General features: G+C 44.3%; 1 protein-coding gene across 3 annotated transcripts in view; it reads left to right on the forward strand.

Annotated features, from left to right (window-relative positions):
* Window positions 1–26,921, forward strand: part of CTDSPL (CTD small phosphatase like) — a 115,536-nt gene that overhangs the window by 48,001 nt on the left and 40,614 nt on the right. The window contains exon 1 of one of the 3 annotated variants that reach the window (XM_045199716.2): window positions 26,259–26,334. The exons of the other annotated variants lie outside the window; for them this stretch is intronic. Coding sequence (XP_045055651.1) covers window positions 26,274–26,334 — 61 coding nt within the window. The 5' untranslated portion in view covers window positions 26,259–26,273. Of the gene's footprint in view, window positions 1–26,258; window positions 26,335–26,921 lie in introns of those variants that run through there. 3 annotated transcript variants of the gene reach the window in all.

Raw genomic sequence — 26,921 nt, forward strand, 5'->3', positions numbered from 1 at the left:
GTCAGAATTCTGCAACTATGTCGTCTGTCCTTTAAATGTTTTTGTTACACAAAGTGTTTTTCTTTACGGGAACTGATACTGATTCATTGGTGTTTTTGTTTACTTTGGTGGCTAGATAAAAATCAAGATACCCTGTGGGTTAAACTTGAGAAAGAAATTTTACAGCACAGCATGATGAAAAAAATGCATCCAGTTGAGGACTTTGAAAGTAGACAAAACCAGGTTCCAATCCCCACCCGTGATGCCTTGGCTGAGCAAATCAGTCAAGCTCTGTGGGCCTCACTGTTTTCACTTATGCCATGGAAATTCTGACCCACCTTCCAGGTGTGGGACTGGGATCGTGAACAAACAGTGGCATGGTGGGTGCCCAGTAAACATGGACCCTTTTCCCGCTCCTTGCCCTCCACATTTCAGAGTCCGGCAGGCTGCCCAGGGTGGCCAAGTGGCTGGTTAGAAGGAGCGACTCCCGTGGCTTGCCCAACACTGCCCTGGGGCTGGCTGTCTCCTTCCAAGCAGGAGGCCCAGGGACACGGCAGTGGCTGTGCTTCTTGCCAGTGGCTTGGAACAGTGGAGTTGTTGTTCTGGCGTATCTGGTACCCGGCTTCCTGTTTTTCCTGGTGTGGTGTTGTTCTTTTAGTCAGCAGCGGGGGGGAAAGAAATAGTCCTGGATGGGTAACCTCAGTTCTGTAATTCCTCCTGCAGTGAGAAAGGCTAGCCCTTTCCGCCAGGCCCTCGTGGGTCACGGTCACAGGCTGTGTGACCTTGAGCAGGGCCCTGACGCCAGCTCCCACCAGTGGTATGGGAATGAAGCAAGAGACAGCAAGTCGCCATTACTTGGAATTCAGGATCGTGGTGCCCATGAACTGACGCTAATGGATTTTAAACATAGACTGATTAAACATTAAACTTTTATTTCCCACAAAGTGAATGCCTCCCACATTCCCATTCTCTTCACATTCTGGGGAGAATGGTTAAGACAAGCACTGGAGCCAGACTGCCGGGATTCTAATTGCAGCTCCACTTACTAGCTATGGGATCCTGGGCAAGCGACTTAACCTGTCTAGGCCTCAGTTTCCTCATCCGTAAAATGAGAGAATAATAGTACGTACCTGTTAGGATTGTTGTAAGGATTAAATGAGCTCAGGTGAGTAAAGCATTAACAGAAATCTAGGCCACATAGTAACCATATGATATAGCGTAAGGTCTTAAGATTTTACTTGCAAAACCCCACTTGAATCTTTGGTACTCAGAGGCTGGACCGCATTTTAGAGATCTGGAAATTCAATTTAAAGGTAATTTGGTGAAATAGCTCAGCCCATTATAAGTACATGGTATTTATGAAGAATGTGCATCAATAGTATAGTAGATATATTCCTAAAAAATTGTTGTAAAATACAGTTTTTTTTCCAATGGGTTTGATTTTTAAAATTCAGGGCTATATTCCCAGAAAAAAGTTTGCTTGCTGCTGAAATAGATGTCCCTTTGTCCCAGGGAAACACACCGAGGCTGAATGACTCCGTTCCACAGGGTGAGAGGCGTGAGCTCACCGCATGTGAATGTGGGCCCTGATGTCTGGGGGAGGCGAGCGGTGGGCTCCAGCTCTGCTCACGCTCCGGTGGTTCCAAGGTCAAGGCTCTGGCCCTGTGTGCACAGTCCCAGCGTCTGCCCTGTTTTAGGTACATAGGGCTTTGGTAGATGATGGTGTTGTCCCCTATCTTCCTAGGGGGCTGGACAGATGTGGAGCTTAGAGTGAACGTGTAGATCATTGAGGTCACTTAATGTCCTTGCCTCTTTCAAAACAGTTTATCACAGGAGACTGCCTTGGCTTGTTGCTGGACTCGGGAAATCAAAGCAAGGGGTGAGTCCTAGATGTGATTATGGCAGCTGCTGCATTCACTTTTCCACGGTGTGCTTTGCTGAGGTGCCTGAATACTAAGTCAGAGTGTGTGTAGTACTCTTTGAGTTGTACAGATTGAGGGGGATCACAATTTTTGATAACACTTTGCAGTAGAAACTGAGTCTGGGCTGCAGGGTGATGACTTCCCTTCTGTTACTCAGTGAGAACTGGGAATGAGTTCAGAAGAGGGCCAGCAAGACCCGAGAGGGCAGCGCCTGGAGGGGAGTAGAGCTGTGTGGCTGGAACAGAGAAGGCTGAGGGATGACTGAACAATGACACCTTCATTTGGGGTGCAGATTAGCCGCTTCTAGTTCCACTGAACATCCAACAAGAAGAACCTTCGACAAATAACAGGGACAAAGTAACGTTGGAGAAAAAATGTTTTTTAAAAAACATTTTGTTAGATTTTCAAAGCAGGTTCAGACTCTCTTAACTGGGAAGGCAAGAGGGGGGATAGCAGCAAGAATCAGGAGGCTGTCCAAACACCAGGGGGGCAGGTGTAACCAACCCTCTTCGGTGAAAGGGAAGAGCAGGATTCTCATATGCTTACAAGTCAAAAACCGTCATTAGGAGAACCTCTTCCATTAATGACAATACAGCACATTCATGTGTGACTTTAAACACACCTTGGTTTATAGTGTCTTAGGGGTTGGGGGCATTTAGCACACTCCCACTTGGTAGGGTCCAAAAGTCATATGACTGTCCCAGCAGGGAAGGCCAGCTCCTTCCTGCGGTCAGCCCTGGCCACTCCTCCCTTCCTGGCAGATGTTTTCGGGGCTAAAGTATAAGCTCTAAAATAGGGCTTTGTAGTATCCGGCTTGTTGTTGATTTTGAAATGTTTCCTTTATAGGCTGTTTTGTGTGAGGAATCTCTGGTACCCTCAGTAAAGCACAAGTTTACAAGGCAGAGGGCCCCCCATATGTTCAGAATGGGAAGAAGGGAAAAGATGTTCGCTGAAGCCAGAGGTGGGTGGAAGGGAGGGTGGGTGGGTGTGTTTGTGTGTGTGTGTGGAGGGGGGTGGTTTGGGGCCTTGGGAGTGAACCCAGTCTTTAATGGAAGGCAGAAATGTATTAGGAATCCAATTATCATTTCAAAGCAAGCCTAACACTATAAACAAGGGGACATTAACTACAGGATTGGTGAGAGAGCCTAGTAAATTAGTAACTTCTCCCTTCCACAAATATTTATTAAACAGTAACCACACATGAGGCACTATGTGATAAACCCCCACAAGTCTAGTTTCTTATTTCCGTTCATCTGTCTCCATCGTTAGGAAATAGCCCCGACACCCAGCCCCAGTATATTTTCAATAATGGCCTTCACCGTTTAAATGCTTACTATGAATTAGACACTGTCCTGAGTGCTTTACAAGCATTAGTCAATTTAATCTTCACAATAACTGTGCTTTCACAGATAAGTGAGGCTCAGAGAGCACAAAGAGTTAGATTAGAAACTTGATAGACATATAAATGACAAACAGTACTTAAAACCCGAGGTTTACCTGATTCATCCTCTACCTTGTCTGCCTCCTAAATGAGCAAACATTGCAAGACTCAGCAGTTCATCCTCTTCCTGCTCAGACTGCCCTGGAGTATTTTGGACTAACATCCGCAGGTGGCAGGGCACGGCATAAATCCCCACTTTTCCCTTTTCCTGGACAGCAGAGTGAAAATGGTTTCCTGGAAGATTGGGAAGACCCTGCAAACTGAAAATGCTTATTAAGCTGTTTTTTTTTGTTTCAAAACAGAATTTTGTGACCTAGTCCAAATTACAGATGTTGGAGATGAAGACACTGAAGTCCAGATAGGGGAAGAGCCTTGCCCAGAATTACAGAGAGTGAGGCTCCAGAGCCCCACCAACGCTGGAGTCTCTGTGTGAACGTAGACATGCCCAAGGCTTTCCAGGCTTTCTGTTCTAACAGACCAATGGAATATATGCCTCTACCCCTTTGCCAGACTTACACTCTCTTAATCACTGCTGCTGCGTAAGTTTCTGTATCCAGCGGAGTGAGTCTATTATCGGCCCTTTGCATTCCCACGCAGTTCTTAAGAGTCAGCTTCTCTGTTTCCAGTTTCCACAAAATGAACAAACAACCAGGAACTGCTATGGTTTTCAGTGAGAGCACGTGGAATCTATAAACCACTCTGGGATGACTTGACTGACAGTATGAAATCGTCAAAACCATGAATATGGTATGTCCTTCCATTTTTTGTGGGCTGGTAAATTTTCTTCAAATAAAATTTGAGGACTTTCTGCACACAGGTTTTGCATATCTTTCCGTTTATTCTTAGACATTTTATATTTGGATATTCGTGCAAATTATAACTTAATTTTTTTTCCTTTTTTAAATGTTTATTCTTGGTGTTTAGAAATCCAAGAAATATTTCCAGATTGACCTTGTATTTCCCAACTAACTATTCAGTCTAGAAATTTCTCTGAAGATTCTTTTGGATCTTATGCACACACAATCAACATATCTGTGAATAAGATTTTGCCCCTTGCTTATACCTCTTTTTGTTCCATTGCGATGTTTAATAGAAATGGTGAGTCAGGCACCCTTGTCTTGTCCTTGACCTCAGCAGGAAGCTATCCACATTTCATCATCAAGTATGATGAGTGCAATAGGTATTTATAAATACCATTTATCTAATTCAGGAAGTCCCTCTCTAGTCCTAGTTTGCAAGGCAGTTTTATCGTAAAAAGAAGTTGAGTTTCATCGAATCATTTTTCTGAATCTGTTCGTGTTTTCCCCTTTGCTCTGTAAATGTGATGGATTGCATTCCTGCATAAACCCATTTGCTTGAGATCTATTCTATTATCATTTTTATATATTGTTGAATTCCTTTTCTGAATATTTTGTAAGGATTTGTACATCGACGCTCATGACAAGGATCACCTATAATTTTACTGCTTGGTGGGACCTTTGCCATGGTTCAGTGCGTCCCATAAAATGGGTTGGGAAGTACCATGCTTTCTGTTCTCTGGAAGAATCCGTGTAAGATGGGTGCTATTTCTGCCTTAAGAGTTTGTTTAAAAGTAGTGCCTGTTGTTTTTTAAACATTTGGATATTTTCTTTCAGCACTTTGACAATATTCCAGTGTCTTTTGGCTTCCAGTATTTTCGTTGAGAAATTAACTGTCAATTTTATTGTTACTCGTTTGAGAATGATCATCTGTCTTTTTTTCCCTCTGGCTGTTTCTAAGATTCTCACTTTGTCTTTGGTGCGCGGCAGTTTACTATGTGCCTAGGTACCATTTTCTTTTATTTATCTTGTGTGGACTTCATCCATTTAAGATCTTGGATCTGTGCTTGATGTCTTTCTTTAGCTCTGAAAAAGTCTTGGTTGTTATTTCCTCTGCCCAATTCTCTCCCTCCTCTCCTGTGATTCTAGTTGCATATCTACTAGTCCTATTTTTTTTTGCTTTTTTACATCCCCTATGTCTCTTACCCTCTCATCTTTATTTTCTATCCTTTTGTCTCTCTGATTTTCAAACTAGATATTTTCTTTAGACCTATCATTTAGTTGACTAATTTTCTCTTCAAGCTGTATTTAAGCTGTTGTTAAACCCACCTATTGAATACTTAATTTTAGTTCTTTTAAGGTTTCAGCATTTCTATGTGTTCTTTTTGTTTTGTGTTGTTTGGAGTATTCTGAGAAACTTTTTAACTTGAACATATTAAGCATAGTTTTTTTTTTTCACTTCTGTGTTGGAACGTGTGAGTCTATTCCTATTGCCTATTGTTTTACTTGTAGTCCATTCATATCTTTAAGATTTTATTTATTTATTCTTTGAGAGAGGGGAAGGGAAGGAGAAAGAGAGGGAGAGACACATCAATATGCGGTTGCCTCTCGTGCACCCCCTACTAGGGACCTGGCCCACAATCCAGTCATGTGCCCTAGCTGGGAATCGAACCGGCGACCCTTTGGTTCACAGGCCAGTGCTCAATCCATTGAGCTACACCAGCCAGGGCCCGTTCATATCATCTTGTATCCTCATCCACCTGGTTGTTCTGATTGAGTGTAAGACATCAGAGATGAAAGCTTACAGAAACAACTTGAGGCCTTGGATGATGTTACCTTCCTTTAGAGAGGACATATATTTACTTCCAGCAGGCCGGGAGCGCGGGCAATCTGTTACCACTGTAATCCAGTTCCAGGGATTGAGAGGGCAGGGGTACCTGTGAGAACCAGTCTGCTCGTGGTTCACCTTTACCCTTACTTTAGGAATGGGGCTCCCTCTTCAGTTTCCCGAGCTCCACAAGCTGTCCAGAGTGCTGCTCAGCCTTTCTGCCTCTTAGCCAACTCTTCCAGAAGTGGCAGGCATCCCTAGAGGGAGAATGCCCCCCCAGTGCCAGGCTCGCCTTTCTCAAATGCTTTTCCTCCTTTTCTCACTGTTCTCAGCTGAAGGGATAGTCTGAATGACGGACGAGTCTATCATTATTTCACTGGTTTTTAAATGGGGCGCTTATATTCACGTAGCGCTTGTTAGGGATTAAATTATTTACTGCAGAAAGATAAGTTGAAGTCCTAACCCTCGGAACCTCAGAATGGGACCTTATTTGGAAATAGGGTCATTGCAGATGCAATTACGGTCAAACCTTGGTTCTCAGACGTCTCCCTTTTCTAACAGTTCAGTTGTCAAACAACACTTCGGTTCCTGACCCTATAACCCTTTCATGCTGATGCCGGTATGATCTGTCACATGTCTCTCAGGTGAGGAACAAAGGAGAGAATGCTCAAGTATGAGTGTGACTCAGTTTTTGAACAAATGGTTTCTCAAACAGACTTCCAGAACAATTTAAGTTGGAGAAGCGAGGTTCTGCTATAGTTAAGATAGAGTCTTACTGGAGAAGAATGAGCCCTTAATCCAACGTGACTTCGGGCCTTATAAGAAGAGGAGAAGAGACACAGAGAGAAGATGGCCATGAGATGACAGAGACAGAGATTGGAGTGATGCAGTTACAAGCCACGGGAAGCCACGGATGGCCAGTGCACACCAGAAGATAAAGAGGCAGAAGATTCTCCCCACAGGTTTCGGAGGGCCCTTGGCCCTGCTGACACCTTGATTTCAGACGTGTGGCCTTCAGAACTGTGAGACAAGAAATTTCTGTTGTTTTAAGCCACCCCGCTTGTGGCACTTTGATGTGGCAGCCCTAGGAAACCAGTACCATGCTGTATAGTGCACAGAGTACTTGCCCCGGAGGTCGCCCGCTTTGCTCAGCACAACGCCCCCGGCGGGAGAGCAGGAGGGCAGGAGGGCAGATGGTGCTGGATGGGATCAGAATTAGAGAAACGGAGGCCCAGAGTGGAGGCATAACATTCTGGGCACCACAAATCGCAGGCAAAGCTTGGGTGTACCTAAGTAGCCTGCTTCTTTCTGTCCCACTGAGATGTCATCATTCTTGTCCAACTTCATCCCGGCGACCCTGCGTTGATGCCCGTTGCTTTGTAGGTGAAGAGGACAGGACGGTTTCCTGACTGGGCAGTGCACACATTCATTTGTTCAGCAGACACCTGGTGAGCACCCAGGCCCTATGCCTGGGTGAGGGCAAGGGCGTAGTGCGCAGAAGGACAAGTGCAAGAGGACGGAACAAAGACTCAGTCCCTTTCCGGGGGAGCTCACCGTGGCAGGGAAGATACATGTTCGCACTTAAACTATGGTAGCTTTTAAGATAGAAATCAGCAGAGTATGAATAATTGTACTCATTTAAAGTGAATTTTCCCCTCCGGTTTACATACAAATGAAATGTAAGAAAGCATTTGTATATCCTGTTTAATATTTATGGCACATCCTTTGCCCTAAAGCATTAGACATTCTCACTGCAATTATTTAGAAAATTATCTGCTGATAAATTGTCCTAAATTATATCCCAATATAGATGAATAAATTTAGACCTTATTAGGTTGATGTCATCTAGTTAGAAATGCAGACTTTCGGCAAATGGCAGACCACAGTGTACTAGATAGTTTTCCTAGTAAATGTTTCTCTTTGGTATACTGTGTTACTCAGTCATCAAATTTTTACTTAGAACTTCCAAAGGAGTATAAAGGAACTGTCAGGCAGTTCTTGTGCTCAGCCAGAGAAAAACTGTTAAGTGATGAAACCTTTATTTTTTCTTTCGTTCAACCTTAGTTGAGTGTCCAGGCAGTAGGAGTATGGGGTTGAGTAAGACATGAATGAGCAAAGTATAAAATTCAGTGCTATTGTGTTTAACAGCATAAATTTGAGAGAAGAGCTGGCTGAGCCGAACACCCAAAGGCATAGTAGGTATTTGGGAAGAGAAGCGTGGTTTGGAGTGTTTAGGGAAGAATTTCAGAAAGCTTCATGGAACTGGACCTTAAAAGTAAGAAAGAAGCTACAGGCAGGCCTGGAGGAAGCACTGAGTGAGGAGACACGGGGAGCAGAAACAGGCAGGGGCGGGAGGAGGCCGGAAGCATGCAGAGGGGTGCTCCGGAGGGAGCATAAGCCTCACGAACTCGGTTGCGTGCGTACTTGCTCCATTGAACAAGCGAACAGACAGCAGGGCCTGGAGAGCTAAGTGACTGTCTCTGTCTGCCTCTAACCAATTCCGACATCGCGCAGGTCACTTCACTTCTCTGTGCCTTTATTAAGGAACTCAAGAATCCTCCCGGCATCAGAACATTCCTCAAAGTCTAATTTGTTAGAGCCCATAGCACGCCTACCCAGCCTGCCCCCATTGCTTTCCTCATCAAGCCAAGGCCATTGCCACCTTTGCAAGTCCCAGGGTCTGCTCCAGCCAGCTGGGGTCCTTCTGGCCCCCTGTGTGATGTGCTTGGTCTTTTCTTAGCCTCATGCCTGTGCTCCCAGACTGGCTCACTCCCTTCGAGAACACGTGTGGAATATTTCCCAAACCTTGCATTTAATGTATTTCTTGAAGTCCTGCAGCCTAAGAGTGTCGTCTGGGCTCACATTTCCAGAGGACTGTGATTCCATTCTGTCCTTCCAGGCCCATTCGGTTTTCATAGCAGTCAGTTCTCTTCATGGTTCTTCCGTCACAGGTTCTCTTGATTTAATACGAACACACACTGGAAAGGCCAGAATTTACGTTGCTTTACAGTGACACGAAGAAATTGTGTTCAGTGACTGTGGTAGAGTTGTCCATCTGTCTGCTCACTTGTCTTGTCTTTCTGCATCACAGAGATAGGGCCTTAAATAATGAACAGCACCAGGAGCTCGGAGACAGGGTGGATCACTCACCCAGCAAACGTGAACCACGTGCGATCTGGGGCCTCTGCTGCTGGCCTGGTCGGATCGTGAAGAAAACACTGTCCCCTGCCCCCGAGGAGCCCCCACTCTAGTTGGGGAAACAGGCCCTGTTCTCAATGATACGAGTAGACTAGGGGGCATTGTGGGAGTAGCAGCAACACCTTTTATTTAACAGGACTGGTGCCAGTTGAAATATTTATTACTAAAAAGATTATGCAAAATATAAAAAAATAGATTCTGTGAGGTATCAGTGGCTTTCCAGTCTTGGCCTGAGTAGATCAGAGACAGTTCTTCCTGCGCTCCACCCTTCCCCACCCCTCCCCCCCACACCCACCCACACACAGCAGCTCCTCAGCTTTTCCTGTTTCATAGTGGGTGTCCATGTACGAGTTACTTTTTTTAAAACGGATACCCATTATATTTGAAAGTTTGAAAATGAGACTGTTCTATGGAAGGCACTTCACCGTGGACTCCTGAACTTGGAGAGGATTTTTGTTGTTTTCGGGAGGCTGCTCCAAGATAGAACCTCTCATTCAGAACGGTATCCTCGCGATAGAATTTAAAGCTTGCCCCTTCTCTGGGGAAACGGGATTGGAATTTTGCCTCAAGTTGATAATTAACATGACATGCCAGAAGGACCGATTCTCTGAATATATCCTCACCTCCCTCTTTATTTTAAAAGTCAAGGGTGAGGTGGAAACCTGGACAGGAAATAGGGGTAGGTATTGAGGACAGTTTCCTTGAGGGATTATTTAATGACAACCAGTATTTTCTAATCCAAAACCAGAGGAATGTGTGGGAGGCTGCAGTTTCGAGAGCTGGAATGTTAGCTCGTAGACGGGAGCCTGCAGCTGAAGGACGGAATGGGAAAAGGGCCAGGGCTCCCCTTCCTCCAAAATAGTGGGTTCTGCATCAGCATCAGGCTCCCCCTGGGTTTGCAGGAGCTGTGAGGGAAGATTAGTGTTTGGTTTACGATCACACATCTACCTTTACCCACGTCCTGCTGTGCTCTCAATAACTAGGGTTTGAATGTGGTGCATTTCGCTTGCTGTTTGGAATAAGGGAAATGTTTTGGTCTGCTTAGCTCGCCAAGGTTTAAGAGGAGCTAATAATCCCGCCCAGTTCCAGCCTCTTCCCTGCCCCCAACCTCCTGGGAGCCCCAGTACCCTTCCCACTTTCTCAGCCCTATGGGCCTTGGTTCCAGCCCGCACAGAGCCCTCCCTACCCCATGCGGGTTTGAATCAGAGCCCTCGAGACTGGAGGAGGAAAGAGCAGTACAGTCCTCCTCCGCCCATGCAGCCGTCCAAGTACTTTCCTGCCCATTACGTTATCTCTCACAACAGCTCCTGGAGGTGGCCTGCACAGGGCCTTTCCCACACCCCCCCCAGATGGCAGAGTCGAACTTCTGATGGGCTAAAGGACTTTTCTGAGGAAAAGGATGTTGCAGACTGGATGCTGTCTGGGATTCTTTCCACTGCTCCCATGGGAGAGGTGGCACCCCCGCCCCCAGCCGGGCTTGGTGACTGTCACAGCAGTGGCCCCTTGATGCTGTCTCCCAGACATGTTTGCCCCAGGTCATAGCTGGCACCCCAAGTTTAGAGACTGAGTTACAGGTAGGGATGTGTACTGTCTCCTCCCACTAGTTTGGGTGTTTCCCCAGGAGAAAAACATTGGCTTAGTTAACTGTTTTTCATCTCCCGGTGCCTGGTCAGCACCTGGCACATACCTGGTGTAAGAAAGCAATCCCAACCCCTAACACAACCACCACCACACACACACACAGTGTGTGCAACTTGTGTGCTGGTTTAGAACTGTTATGAAGCCTCAACTCCAGGGGAAGGGGACACACCCACTGTCCAAGCGTGGTCCTTCCAACTCCTGGCCAGGCTGGGTCATCCTGCTTCTTTGTGCCCTCTTCTCTTGGACCTTGTCTCTGCCAAGTTTCAAAGTGCTTGAGGGCCTTTTCCCAAGTCTTGGGTAGGGGAGCACTCTTGTGCCTGAAGATATCTCCTTGGGGCAGGAGCGGGAGAACAGCCCCTTGGAGTACCCAAGGGGAGGAGCCTGAAGTCAACCACATCCAGTGGCCTTTACAGGTAACTTGGAGTTTGGTTCTTGAGTGTGTCCCCAGACTGAAGGCTTGCAGTGCTGTGAGCATCAAGGCCAGGGTCTGTCCCCAGAGCAAGCCTGAGTGGTCTGGGAGCAGTGCCCTGAGGAACCGGGAGCAGGGCCAGTGGGGGCCAGTTGGGTTCCCAAGGTGAAAGTGGATCTCAGGACAGGAAATGGGCCGGAAACACCAGCTGCTCCATCCCGTTGGGAGATTCTCCCTCCTCTGCTCAGGAGAATCTTTACTAAATAGATTGCTACTCCTTTTCCTTGCAAATGTGGGTCTGTTGAGTTACGGGTTAAATCGGACCTTATGGACCAGTGTGGGCACCCCTGTTATCACTCTTTATCACATGGTATTTATGGGAAATGGCATTCCAGGTCCCAACCAAGTGACTGGCAAGCAAGGCTTGTGAACACAGTCCACTCACCCGCCAGGGCCTTGCTGCCTTCTGCCCTGAAGCACTGACGTGCGTGTCCGGTGTCAGGGCTGCCTTCCAGGCTGCCGCCCAGCCCAGGCTCAGGGCCCATGGGCCTGCGGGACTGTGCCAGCCTTGGGTATTTGACAGGCCAGGACAATGCTTCCATCGGGGACAGAGAAGGGTGAGTCCACCAAGCAAGCATCCTTTACTTCCCTTTGTTACTTGATCTTATGTAACATTACAACAACCCAGTCCGAGTCAGGTAGGGCCACCACGGGGCTCTACGCAGAAAAGGGGCCTCACCACATCTGCGCTTGAGAAAAGATCAGTCTGAGAGAGTGGGTGGGGAAAGAACTGTCAGCAGACTGTTGCACGGTCTCCAGGGAGGGTGGGGGGGGTGGCGGCGTGGGCCAGGATGACGGCTGAGCAGATGGGGAGAGGAGCCTGGGCCTGATGGATTGTGGGGGTACAGGAGGAAAAGCTGAAGTTGACGTCCACATTCCTAGTGTTCTTAAAGTGCCAGTGAAGCAGTCCGTTGGAGAAAGGAGCCCTGAGGTCTTCTTTCGGGAAACCCTGAAAATGCTGTGAAGACTTCCAAAGGACCGCCATCCCAGCTGATAGTTCAAGTGTGTTCTTAAAATATCTGATCTTGGCAGAGTGGAACTCTGTGTAGCAAGAATCACGTGGTACTTCTTCTTCCATGTTCAGTCCCCAAAGTGTGGTATTTATTTTGAAACGCATGGTTTATGTATTTCCACCTAGAGAGGTTTCTTTGTTAATATTTTTCCACTTAAAGGTTTTATACCCTAGAAAATTCCTAGTAAAGGAACATACAACCGAAAACATTTATCATCAAGCCATTCTGTTACGGGAATTCAAATTGTACAGTTAAAAATGATAGGCCATTGACAGGGACATTTTAATGTGCATATTTCCATCTGAATTATTAAACTGTTAGCTAGTTAACACAAACAAGCCTCCTAGGTTTTGCGTGCTTTTCTCTGTTTTGTTTTGTTTTGTTTTTAATGAAACAACACACAAACCAATACAAAATCCCAACAGTATTAAAACACTCATTTAGGCTCTCAGAACACTACAATAGTAGGAGGGACACAATGCAAACATATCATTTAATGACATTTTCAGAATTAATCTGAAAACACTTGTCCATATGCATTAGAGCTGGTGCCTGTTCTGATCAGAATGTGGCAATAAGCGTGAACTCTTACATTTTACCCTCTCTTGTTAAAGCAGGGAAAGGTTTCTATGTTTGAAACCTGGGAACAAAAACAAGAGGCCTTTTGCCAGGTATAGCATTCACACTAGTCCAAGGTGCGATTTTCCTGTCTGAAAACTCCCGAGGTAAGAATTCAGAGTTCGTTATAGCTCATGCTAGCGCTGTTCCATTATCCGGCCCAACGGGAGAAGGAGAACTGTGTGTCCTGTTTATAGGATGGAAATAAACATCGCTAGGTCTGCCATTTGCTCTTTTGTCCCTTGTGGTTGCTGTCCCACCATTGGAAGGCTTGTTTATCCATGCGAAAAAGGAATTTGGAAGGGTTCTGAAGTCCAGAGTTGATGTTCGAGAGGCTGAAAACCAGTGCTGACCGACCCTACGCCAGCAGTATTTCCTTCTACCGGGAGACTCCCTTCTATCGTCCCCGCCAGCTTCTCCAGCAAGGGACACCAGTGGGCACCCTGAGGGATTGTCCTGGTGGGCAACATGTACAGTGTCCTGCGGCTCGTGTTGGTCTTCCTGCCTCCACAACTGCAAAATCATGATAAAAGTAAATATTTGGGGCTAGGTTTATTTTGGTGAGACAAGTTCCAGTCTGGTTTCTAAAATTAGGAATTCTGCGGGATGCACGTGGTTTGCGGCATCCTGCCAGGGAACTTTGTCCCGGGGGTGTGCCTTTCTCTTGTTGCTCGTCGCTTGCTTGGAAATGTGCCTCTAAACCTCCTCTCAGGTCTGTCCATCTGTGCGGACCCACCGCCAAGGGTAGGAAGGTTCTATCCGGCTAATCTGATGGGCTCCCGCCCCCCTGCCCTCACCAGCCTGACCCCTGCTTAGATGAGGATCTAAGCCTGCCTCCTGTCCTTCATACACTGCCAGACGAGCCTTCCAAGAGCACAGCTCTCATCCTGTCCCTGCCACTCCTCAAAGCATTCCCTGATACCCCCCCCACACACACACACTTCCTTCAGGCTGAAGCCTGCCCTCCCCACACTCTGGTCTCACTTGATGGGACATCTTCTGCCACAGGCCACATTGGCCTCCTCGTTGCCCCTCAGACACACTGGCTGCTAGCTTGCCTCTGTAACTTTCCATTGTCCCGTATAAGTGTCCCTCCATAGGCCTTCTGTCCATCCTTCCAGCTCCGCTGCAGTCCCCATTCCCCGGGAGACTGCCCTGCCCAAGGGAAGGCTTGACCGACCTGCATCATCCATCGGTGTCTCTTTCCCTCAATGCCCAGTGCCGAGGGCACACTCGGGAACCATTGCTGTTGAGCCCTCTCTTTTAGTGTCAGCTTTCCCCCTCCTGGAAGCTGGCCTTGCCCTCTAAAAGACTGCCCTCCCAGCCCTGGTTCTTTGTAGAGTGTGTCAAGGACTGCTGTTACCCTACACCTCCACCCAGGTCTGCGTTGGAGGGGGTGGGGCCTGCATTCCCCCTCCTGCCTGCATCTGCCTTCTTGGGTAGAGTAGGAATGGTCAGGAACACCAGGCAGAGGCCCCTCTTCCCCATCCCCCTGCCCCCCACTGCACTTGGTTTAATGCTCTGCTATTTCTTTCTTGAAATTCTTACTTTTTGAACAAGGGGCCCTGCATGTGCTTTTTGCACTGGGTCCTGGGAACAGAGTATGTATGTGGTCCTGGGAACAGAGCAGGTGCTGACAGGCAGGTAAAGGTGGGGAGCATTACTGAAGGAATCTGGGGGAGGTATGTATGTGCGGAGGCCAGGGGAGGGTGGTAACAGTGGGAGGAAAGGCGGAGGACACAAATCACCTGTCTAGTTCCTTCCTTGCGGAGGTGATAGTTCCCCAAAACCAAGAGTGTACCTCAGGTGAGGTGGTTCCACAGCACCTGACTTGAGCCCTAAATAGCTTTTATTTAATTTGTCATAAGCCTGCCACGGTTATGGCACTGTTCCAACGACTTTCCTAGCTCAATCAGAGGAAAAAGCAAGTTCTTCGGTGACCTGCAGGCCCTCCCTGACCCAGCCCTTCACCACTGACAGGGACACTGGCCTGACACGTAGGTGTGGGAGGGCCCTCTGATCAAGGGAACGCTCGTGGCAGAATCCCAGGGAGTCCAGACCTCCAGGTCTTGCCTCGTAGACCACATAGATCAGAATAAACGATGTGCATATCATCACAGTTGATCAGTGGCGAAGCTGATGTAGGAATTGAAGATTCACTGACCGACAGATGGGAGCTTTTTGTTTCGTTTCTGGCCTGGAGAACTGTCAGTTCTTTGAGGAGGATAATGGAGGACTCTGAGGCATTATTTGGGGGTGATTATTCCTCTTTTCAGTTTTGAACCAGTACTTGGTATGACCAGATAGAGAGCAGAATGCACGTAGGGTTACATTGTAATTGCAGGACCAACATAGAAGTGGAATCATCTGAGTGAGCTGACTTGCTCCTTTAACTAGCAATTTTAATTAAATACATTGGAAGAAGTTTGACCCAATCATGAGCATTTTTTAGTGCAATGTTGGCTTTTGTCAACGAGAATAAGAAGCAAACGCATTCATTATCTCAAGAATAACTGCAGTGCCCGGTGTTCGGCAGTGGTGGTGGTGAGCCAGGAGGGAACAAGCCCCTGCACTCGGGTCGCTGACCGGCCAGAGAGAGGGAGAGAGATGCCCCTCTGTGCATTTGGCATAAAGGTGGTGGGCAGGAAAGTACAGGCTTTGCAGGCTTAACAACCTGAGTACAAATTCCAGTTGCACCGCTTAGCTGCCATGCATCCTTGGGCAAAGTCTAGCTGCTCCGCTTTTGACCGGTAAAATGCGGGTGACGATACCTGCATGAGGTGAGGCTTGTAGAAGGTCAAGCACGTGAGCCACCAGCACAGTAGAGAAGGCATTCGGTCAGCTAGTCGCTGTGGCTTCTGCCAAAGCCACCTTTTTTTTAATGTGGCCAAAACAAACACACAAACATTTAACATGAAATCTACCCTTTCAATGAATTTTTCAGTGAACAGTAAAGTGTTGTTAACTGTATGAATGCTGTTGTACATCACCTCTCTCGAACTTTTCCATCTCGAGTGACTGAAACTCTGCACCACGGAACAACAGGTCCCCGTCCCCCTACTCTGCAGCCCCTGGCAACCACAGAAGCAGGAGCGTACAGTACTGGTCCTTTTGTGCCTGGCTTATTTCATCACTATAATGTGCTCCAGGGTCAACCATGTGTAGCATGTGACAGTATTTTTTTCTTTTTTAAGGCTGAATAATATTCTACCATACATAGACCACATTTTCTCTATCCACATTCCTCCATTGATGGGCTCTTAGGCTGTTTCCATATCTAGGTTATTTTCAATAATGCTTCAGTGCACACGAGAGTGTAGCTATCTCTTTGATACCCCGTTTTCAGTTCAGTTTAAGTTTTTAACACATTTTGTTGATTTTTGTATATGGGGTAAAATAAGGGTCCAGTTGTATGATTTTGCATGTGAATATCCAGTTTTCAGAAACACCATTTATTGAAGAGACTATACTTTCTTCACTGTGTCGTCTTGGCTCTCTGACTGAAGATGTGTGTGGGTTTATTTCTGGGCTATTTTGTTCCATTGGTCTATTATCAGTCTTTATGCCAGTACCATGCTGTTTGGAGTTTTATAATAAGTTTTGAAGTCAGAAAGTGTGAGGCCTGCAGCTTTGTTCTTTTTTCTCAAGATTGTTTTAGCTGTTAGGGGTCTCTTGTTCCGTGTGAATACTAGGATTGTTTTTTTCTATTTTCTGGGGAAAAAAGCCACTGGGATTCTGGTAAGGATTACATCGACTTTAGATTGCTTTGCATCGGGTGGACATTTTAACGATATTAAGCCTTCCAATCCATGAACAAGGCTGTCTTACCATTTATTTGTGTTTCTTTTAATTTCCTTCAACATTGTTTTGTAGTTTTCAGTGTGTAAGTTTTTCACCTCCATGGTTAACTTTATTCCTAAGTGTTTTTTATTCCTTTCGATACTACTGTAAATGCAGTTTCGTTCTTAATTTCCTTTGGGGATTTTTCATTGTAGGTGAATAGAAATGCGATTGATTTTTATACATTAACTTTGTAGCCAACAATTTTGCTGAATTTGTTTATTAGTTTAATAGTTTTCTTGTGGCATCTTTAGAGTTTTTCAGCCAATAAGATCATGTACTTTGTAAGTTACATAAGTGTCTAATTACTAAATTGTACGCTTGAAATTAATATCACATTGTATGGCAACTGTAATTGGAAAAAAAAGATCGTGTCATCTGCGAGCTGAGATAATTTTACGTATTCCATTCCAATTTGGATGCCTTTTATCTCTTTTGCTTGCCCACTTGCTCTAGCTAGGACTTCCAGGACTATGATGAGTAGAAGTGGTGAGAGTGGACATCCTTGCTTTTTTCCTATTCTTCGAGGACAAGCTTTGAGTTTTTCACTTTGAGTATGATGTTAACTATGGGCTTTTCATATATAGCTCTTCTTATATGGAGGTAATTTTCTTTTATTCCTAGGGGGGGTTTTTTAGTGTTTTTATCAGGAGAGGGTGTTCAGTTTTGTCAAATGCTTTTTCTGCATCTGTTGATCCTGTGATCTTTATCTTTCACTCTATTACTGTGATGTATCCCATTGACTGACTTGTATGTTCAACCATCCTTGCGTTCCAGGGATAAATCCCACTTGGTCATGGTGTATGATCCTGTTTCTGTGCTATTACATTGGTCTGGCAAGTATTGTGTTGAGGATTTTTACATCTACTGTCCTCAGGGATATTGCCCTTAGGTTTTCTCTTCTTGTAGTGTCTTTGTCTGGCTTTGGTATCAGGATAATGCTGGCCTCATAAAATCAGTTTGAAGTGTTCCTTTCTCTTTAATTTTTTGGAAGTGTTTGAGAAGGACTGACATTAATTCTTCTTTGAATGTTTGGTAGAATTCTCAAGTGAAGCCACCTGGCCTTGGGCTTTTCTTTGTTGGGTGTTACTGGATTACTAATTAATCAACTTATTTGTTATGGGACTCTTCAGATTTTCTGTTTCTTCAGGATTCAGTCTTGGTACATTGTATATTTGTAGGAATTTCTCCATTTCTTCTAGGCTGTCCAGTGGCATAGTTGTTTCTTATGATCCTTCATATTTCTGTAACATCAGTTGTAATGTTTCCTCTCTAATGTATTTGCATCTCCTTTCCTTTTTGTTAATCTAGTTAAGGTTCACCAATTTTGTTGATCTTTTCAAAGAACCAACTCAATTTCATTGATTTATTTTCTATTCTGTTTTATTTCTGCTCTAATCTTTGTCATCTCCTTCCTTCTTCTAACTTTGGGCTTAGTTTGCTCTTCTTTTTCTAATTCCTTGAGGTATAAAATTAGGATGTTAATTTGATATCTTTCTTCTTTTTTAATGTCCACATTTGTTTACCACTATAAACTTCCCTCTGCATGCTGTGTTTGCTACATCCTATTAGTTTTGGTATATTGTTTTCATTTTCATTTGTCTCAAGAGATTTTTCTAATTTTTCTTTTGATTTCTTTTTTGACCCATTGGTTATTTAAGAGTATGTTACTCAATTTCCAAACATTTGTGAATTTTCCAGTTTTCCTTCTGCTGTTGATCTGTAAGTTCATTCCATTGGCGTCAGAAAAGATACTTGGTGTGACTTCCATCATCTTACATTTGTTAAGACTTGTTTTGTGACCTAATATATGATCTAATCTAGAGAATGTTTAGTGTGAGCTTGAAAAGAATACGTGTTCTGCTGCTGTTGGCTGGAACGTTCTCTGTGTGTCTGTTAGGTCCACTTGTTCTACAGTGGTGTCACAGTCCTCTATTTCTTTGTCTTCTAAGATGTTCTGTTCACAAATGAAAGTAGGTTATTGGAATATCCTATTACTGTGTTGTTATTTCTCCCTTCCGTTCTATCCATGTTTGCTTCATATATGTGTGTGCTCTGATGTTGGGTGTATATGCATATATTTATAATTATTATGTCTTCCGGGTGCATTGACCCGTTTCCATTAGGTAACATTTTTCTTTGCCTGTTGTGACAGTTTTTGACATAAAGGTTGTCTTGTCTAATGTAAGCATTGCCAGTCTCCTTCCTTGGCTAACATTTGCATGGGATATCTTTTTTCCATCCTTTCACTTTTAGCCTATGTGTCTTAAATTTAAGGTGAATCTCTTGCAGACAGCATATAATTGAATCTTATTTTTTATCCATTCAGACTCTTTATGTCTTCTGATTGGGGATTTTAATTTATTTAAATTTATAGTGATTATGGTTGGGGAGAAACTTAGTATTGCATTTGAATTGTTTTCTGCCTGTCTTATAATATTTTTGCCCCTCTTTTCCTTTCTAGCTGTCTTCCTTTGTGTTTTGTTGATTTTTGTGGTTGCACAATTTTATTCTTCTCATTTTCTGATGTATCTACTGTAGGTATTTTCTTTGTGGTTCCCATGGGACTAAATAAAACATCTTATAGTCACAACAGTCTATTCTAACCTGATAACCAAGACCACTTTTAATCTTGGCAGTTTTTAGAAATAAGGTACAACAAATGGATTTTTTTTTTTTACTTTTTCATTTTAACCTTCCTTTAATTGCTTTAATGGAATTAACTATAATCAGTGTATGTATATTTTATGAGCCTAATGTAACTAAATCCCAATGGTATTTTTTTAAAACTTGATAAAGTGATACTGACATTCACCTGGAAGCATAAAAGGGTAGATTATCCAAAAATTTTTTGAAAACAATAGCAAAGGGGAACTGGTACTATTAAATATAAAACAGTAAACTTGTAGTAGCAAAGCTGTGTTACTGGCACAAGCAGAAGAGTGGAGTGGAGTGGAATGAAGTGCCCAAATTAGTATATGAGGATGAATTGTTCAATAAATATTATTAAGATACTGGTTTACTCTTTTGGGGGGAAATACTAGATTCATATATCCTACTATATAGCAGAATAAACTCCAAACAAAAAGAATATTTACTTTAAGAGATATTTACTTTAAACTGAAAAAGACCTAGAACAAAAATATGAGTGAATAGTATGTCATATTTAAGGGTGGGAAAGAATTATTAAGAAAAGATTGTTAGATTTGACTTCCTAAAAACGCAAAGTTTCTGTTTGTCCAGAACCACTATAAGCAAAAGTAAATGCTTAAAACAAACTGAGATAATTTCTAACATACGGAACAGTGCAAGGATTTCGTGTCTAATACATGACAAAGGAACCCTTAAAAATCAAAGGACAAAATAGAAAAATAGGCAAAAAAATTTATAAGCACATTCTCAAAAGAAGAAACAGAAATGGCCAAAAAGCATAGCAGAGATTGTGGAACTTGAGTGGCAGTCAAAGAAATGCAAATGAAAGCAACAACGAGTTGCCACTTTTACCTTTCAGATTGTCAAAGGCTGTTTAAAGTCCCAGTGTTGGCACAGCCTTCGCGTAACACCCCATGGGTGGGAGCTCACATCAACACAGCCTCTCTGAATGACAGCTAGTCCACAGGTATCAAGAGGCTTGACATTCTTTTGAAAGACTTTGGTCTCAGCAATTACATTTCTCGGATTTTCTTCTAAGGGAAACATTAGACATGCACATAAAATTATGGACACTATGTGCACTGCAGTATTACTTTTGACGTTTTTACTTATTATAATGCATAATACATGATACAAAGTTACTATTTTAATACATAATACAAAATTCAAAGAATGCAAAGTGAATAGAGTGAAAACTAATTCTCCCTCCCACCCAGTTCTGTCCTCCGTTTCTCTCCTATGAAGAAGCAACCAGTTATTTATAAGTCTTTCCAGAGGTACTCTTTACACATGTCAGAACATACACATCCTTGTGCTTATTATTTTGTTAACTTATTTAAGTTTGTATTTGGAGGTTGATAGTAGTCTGCTATATGTACCATTTGTATCTTGCTTTCCTCACTTAACATGCCTCAGAAAGAGCTCCATTTTCAGTAGGCAACACAGTGCAGAGGCTAAGAGCATAATATTTGGGTTTGAACGAACTCTACTATTTATTAGGCAAGTTTCTTAACTTCTCTGGACCTTAATTTCCTCATTTATAAAGTGAATATAATAACAGTCCTTACCTCATAAGATTACTAAAAGGATTAAATGAGTTAATGTATATCAAGTGCATAAAATAGCACCTGGCACATCTTACTTAGGATAAGTGTTGGCTATCATCTGTACAGATGGAGCTGCAGCCTTCTTGTTAATGGCTGTGTAATATTCCACCCAGAGATATATTTTGTCCCATATTGATGGACAACTAGATTATTCTCAGGATTGCTGTTGCAAACAAATTGCAGTAGTTGTTATAGAACATGTTTCTAAAGGAAACAACATAAATGTCCAAAGTTAGTTTACATGTGGTCCAGTGTTCATCCATACTGTGGAATACAACACAACCAATCACAATTAGGTTGTAGACTTCCAGTCAAGATGGCATAGGCAGACATGGCTTGCCTCTTCACACAACCACATCAAAATTATAACTGAAATATAGAACAACCATCAGTCAGAACTGTCACAAATCAAGGTGAATGGAAGTCTCACAACTATGTAATTAAAGAAACCACATCCATCCAGGCTGGTAGAAGGGTCGCAGACACAGAACAGGATGGTCCCACACCCATGTGTGATGGATAAAAATTCAGGGGGGATATCTAAGGAGCAAGGAGTACCAGCCCCACACGAGGTTCTCCAGCCCAGAGTTCCAGTGCCAGGAAGATAAGTCCCCACAACTTCTGGCTGCAAACACCAGGGGGCATTGAGTCAATGGAAGAAACTTCTGGATCCCCAAGCAGTTCCTCTTAAAGAACCCACACACAGACTCATGTACTCAGGCTCACTCTCTCTGGGCTCCAGCACTGGGGTGGCAACTTGAGAGGGACCAGTGGCAAACTGGGAGAAACTGAAATGTCTGGCTTCAAGGTGAGCAGAGGCCATTGTCCCTTTTCTAAGCCCTCCCCCAACAGAGCCACAGAGCTGGCAAGCTGGTGCCATATCTGAGACTTCATCAACCTGGCTAACATTGTTTGACCCACCTGGGAGACCCCCCAGAGACTCTGCCCCATCCAACTTATGGGCCCACCCAAGCTGCTTTTCCATATGAATGGCTGGTCTCAGCTCATGCTACTCAACTTCCTAAATTCTCTCAAATAAGCAGTAGCTGACCTCAGTGACCCCCATGCCTGGCACTAACAGCAGTCAGCCTAGATTCACAGCTTGGCTTCACCTGGGAATCTCCAAGCCCAACACAAGTACAACAGCCATCTCAGATTGCTTTATAGCTCAGGCAGGGTGGCCCCAAGCAAAACACAGGTGGGGGCTGACCTTGGCCTGCACCACCCGGGAAACCCCAGGGCCAGTGCACCCAGTGGACAGCTACAGACCATGTTGGAGCATCACCACCCTGCCCCTGCACAGCTGATCCTCCACAGAGGGTGGAGGTTGGTGATCAGTGGTCACAGACAGTCCTTGCAGCTGACTGGCCTGGGTAAATCCCTCCCATTGATCTGCCAACAGCAACCAAGGCTCCACTACAGGAGGAGGGTGTACTCAGCCCACACAAAGGGCACACCTTGAGTCCCCAGCTTGGGTGATAGGGGAGGCTGTGTCACTGGACCCTACGGGACACCTACTACATAAGGCTACACTACCAAGACACAGATTCAAAGCAACTTCGCCTAATACATAGAAACAAACACAGGGAGGCTGCCACAATGAGGAGACAAAGAAACAGGGCCCAAATGAAAGAACAGATTAATATTCCAGTAAAAGAGCTAAGTGAAATGGAGATCAGCAGTCTATCAGATGCAAAGTTCAAAACACTGTTTATAAGGATGCTCAAGGAACTCAGTGAGGACCTCAGCAACATGAAAAAGATCCAGTCAGAAACAAAGGATATGCCAATTGAAATAAAGAACAATTTACAGGGAAACAGCAGTAGAATGGATGAAGCCAAGAATCAAATCAATGATTTTGAACATAAGGAAGAAAAAAACAACCAATCAGAACAACAAGAAGAAAAAATAATCCAAAAAAATGAGGATAGTATAAGCAGCCTCTGGGACAACTTCAAGAGGTCCAACATTCACATCGTAGGAGTACCATAAGGAGAAGAAAAAGAGCAAGAACTTGGAAATCTATTTGAAAAAATAATGAAAGGAAACTTCCCTAATTTGGTGAAGGAAATAGACATGCAAATCCAGGAAGCACAAAGAGTCCCAATTATGATGGATGCAAAGAGGCCCACCCCAAGACACATCATAATTAAAACACCAAATATTAACGATAAAGAGAGAATCTTGTAAGCAGCAGGAGAAAAGAAGTTAGTTACCTACAAGGAAGTTGCCATAAAACTGTTGGCTGACTTCTCAAAAGAAACTTTGCAGGCTAGAGAGGATTGGCAAGAAATATTCAAAGTCATGAAAAGCAGGGACCTACCTCCAAGATTGCCCTACCCAGAAAAGCTATCATTTAGAATCAAAGAGGATCTAAAGAGCTTCCCAGACAAGAAAAAACTACCGGAGTTCATCATCACCAAACCATTATTATATGAAATGTTAAAGGGACTTATTTAGGAAAAAGAAGATGAACAAAACTATGAACAATAAAATGCCGATAAACACATATCTATCAACAATTGAATCTAAAGAAACAAACTAAGCAAACAAGAAGAACAGAGACAGAATCATGGATAGGGAGAGCGTTTTGATGGTTGGCAGATGGGAGGGGGTGGGGGAGAATGGGTGAAGAGGTGAGGGGATTAAGAAGTACAAATAGGTAGTCACAGAATAATAGCCATGGGGATGTATAGGAAATGGAGTAGCCAAAGAACTTATATGAATGACCCATGGACATGAACAATGGTGGGGGGATTGCCTGAGAGGTGGAGGGACAAAAAGTAAAATCAGGACGACTGTAATAGCATAATCAATAAAATATAATTTAAAAAATAATAAAAAATAAAATTACATTTTGAATTTTAAAAAATTAGGTTGTAGAGAGATATTTGGTGATATATAAAAATGTTGCCATGTATTTTATTAAGTAGAAGCATTTTTAATATTTACGCCGCTTTTTTCATTATATTGATAAAATGATAGAAAAGGATAAAAAAAATAATAATCACCCTAGCCTTGTAATCCAGAGATTGCCATGCTTACTTAACATATTAGTGAATTTTACATAATCTCTCTGAAAGTTTGCACTAATTATTTTATAGGAAGCAGGGGTTGCCATCTTCACTAAAGATGGCATGGAGCTGTAATTGGGGTTCTGCAGAGAGGGGTTGGCCGAACGTGGATGCGTAGAGGAGGGAAGCTTGCTGTGTGGGCCAGAGGCCTTCCTGGGAAAGGGGTGCTGCTTGAGCTGAGCTCTCAGTCAAAGAATTGCAGGAACTGTTTCTTCTTAAAATATCAGTGATTTTCAGTGTTCTATGTTTCCTTTCATGCATTCTTTTTTTTTTTAGGATTTCATTTATTTATTTTTAGAGAGGGAAGGGGAAGGAGAAAGAGGAGAGAAACTTCAATGTGTGGTCACCTCTTGCACTCCCCCTACTGGGGACCTGGCCCACAACCCAGGCATGTGCCCTAGACAGGGATTTGAGCTAGTAACCCTTTGGTTTGCTGGCCAGCACTCAATCCACTGAGCCACACCAGCCAGGGAGGATTGCATTCATTTATTCAATAAACATCTGTTATGACAGGCACATTTCTAGGTCTCAGGGATGTGGACATAAACAAGATAGGTCCCAAGCCTGTGTCCCTGGAGCCTGCCTTCCAGAGCCTGTCCAGAAGCACATTACAGAGTTACAGACACAGGACACGCACAGTGTCTGAGATGCTTCCCCTGAGAACGCCCACAGACGCTGCTGCATGTGTCTTCACAATGGTCATTTCTTAGGGCAGCACAGGATTCTCTCCAGTTGCTACGTGCTGATTTAATTAACTGTGTCTACTCTCTCAGACATTCAGGTTGTTTGGTCTTTGACACGTCACTCGTCTGCTCTTCAAATGCGTCGTTCCCGTTTGCAGAGCTACCAGCAACATATGAATGAATGGGCCTGTGCCATCAAAACCTTACCACCATTGGCTCTATGTTTTTATTTTTATCATTTCTGTTCATTTACTAGGCGCAACACTGGCCTCATTGTTTAAACATTCATTTGTTGGATTACTGTTAAATTTTAACCTTTACTTCCTCCGAAGTGCATTATCTGTTTAAATCCTCTGTTCCATAAACTTACTTTGACTCCTGATGTGAGAAACAGAATGTGTATAGTGATAGTTAAGAGCTCAGATGGTAGACTCGCATAGACCTGGTTTATAGCCAGCCCTGCTACTTAGGAGTTGTATGACCTTGAGCACAAAGGTCTGGGGAAGTGCTAACCTGAGGAAGGGCATTCCCAGAAGAGGGGCTATCCTGGGAGGCTGAGTCACAAAGAGTTTGGTGGCCTGGGTACATTTGGGGCACAGCCGAACAACCACTGTGTCTGGCTTCATCTCATAGGGCTGCCGGAAATGTCATTGGTTCATTTTGTTTTCAAAAGTATAAAATTTGCAGTGAAGGCAGGTGGCACAAAGCCTCCTGTTCAGAATTTTGCCCTAGAAATAACCCCCCAACCCAGAAAGTGCTGGAGAAAGGCAAGGAGGATTGTGGGATGGCTGGGAGCCTCACAGTCAGCCTGCGCTGGCTTTGAACCCCTCGCTGCAGAGTCGTATGTGCTCCAAGTCTCTGTCTTCCTATCCGAAAGGTGGCCATACTGGCCCTGCACACTGTGGAGGCCAGAGAGGATGTATGTCAAGAGCCTCACACAAACCAGGCACTCAACTAATGTTATGAGCCAGCAGTGAACTGGGGAACCACATCCTATCACGGTGGAGGGATGAGAGGGGAATTTCTCCTGCGCAACCTCTAGCCAGCAGCCCTGCTCCACCCCCTTGATTCTCCCTGCTGGAGGGGCCTCGGCCAGTTCCGGGCGGCAGTGGGAAAATGGGCTTTCAGAGGTGCGTTTCTTTCATCGAGCATTGGGTGGCATTCCCTGGGGAAAACACATCACTCAGAAATAGAATAGGGACTTACTGGACATCTTGCAAAGTGACTCTTGGTGCCTAAGCCCTTTTTCTAGGAGAAAAGGATGTTTGGATTCTCAGCAGCTACATCTGCTTTTGAAATGTGTGTGTAGTCTATGCCCTGGCCTCTCCCCACCCTCAACACCCCCCTTACACTCCACCAGAGGAAAGTCGTGGTTGTTGACCACTCTTTCGGGGTGGGAAAGGAATGTGATGTATGCGTAGACTGCCCAGAATTTCCTGTTAGACACCCAGTGCAAACCACCGCCCTGGGATGCATTCCAGAGATTGCAGCCCAGCTCTAGAAGAGAAGAAATGGTGCATTCATTTAAACGCTGGCCCTCGGGAGCGAACTCCTCCTCCTCCCGTAAAAAAGGTATTTAGCTTATTCCGTAGTAACGTGGTTGTGAATTGAGCTGTATGGTGTCTTCAGGGTTGTAAAGTTCTCTGACGTCCCTGTGTTTGAATGTCCCTACCTTGGGAAACGCCCGTGTGCAGTTTTGCAGCCTTAATAGCATCAGTGTCCACACGGTGGAGGCCTGGAACAGGACGTATTTTTATTTTTAATGTTCTGCTGTAGATACTTGGGTGATATAAATCTGCTATGGAACACCTTTCTGAATTCGACTCTTGTGACAAGCTGGTTTGGAGATCAGCTTTTGGTGCTTATGACATATTAGCAGTAGACTTGGTGTGAGAAGTCACTTTTGTCCTAGAGAAAATTCTGTGACACTGGGTATTTGGCCGTCTGGTCACTGTGCTGGCACATAGGCTGGCTTGACACGTGGAAATTAAGGGCAGACCTTCTTTGTCTTCTGTAGCCGTCAAGGTGCAGTTTCTTCACTTGGGAAGAAACTTGAATGGTTGAGGATGGATTCGTAGTGAGTAGCAAACGTTTCCACCTATGTGCCCAGCCACACTGATCTTTATCCTGAACTACTCCTTTGGTTGTGTAGGGATGTG

This window comes from Desmodus rotundus, chromosome 8 (genome assembly GCF_022682495.2).
Source record: "Desmodus rotundus isolate HL8 chromosome 8, HLdesRot8A.1, whole genome shotgun sequence".
Classification (NCBI taxonomy): Eukaryota; Metazoa; Chordata; class Mammalia; order Chiroptera; family Phyllostomidae; genus Desmodus; species Desmodus rotundus.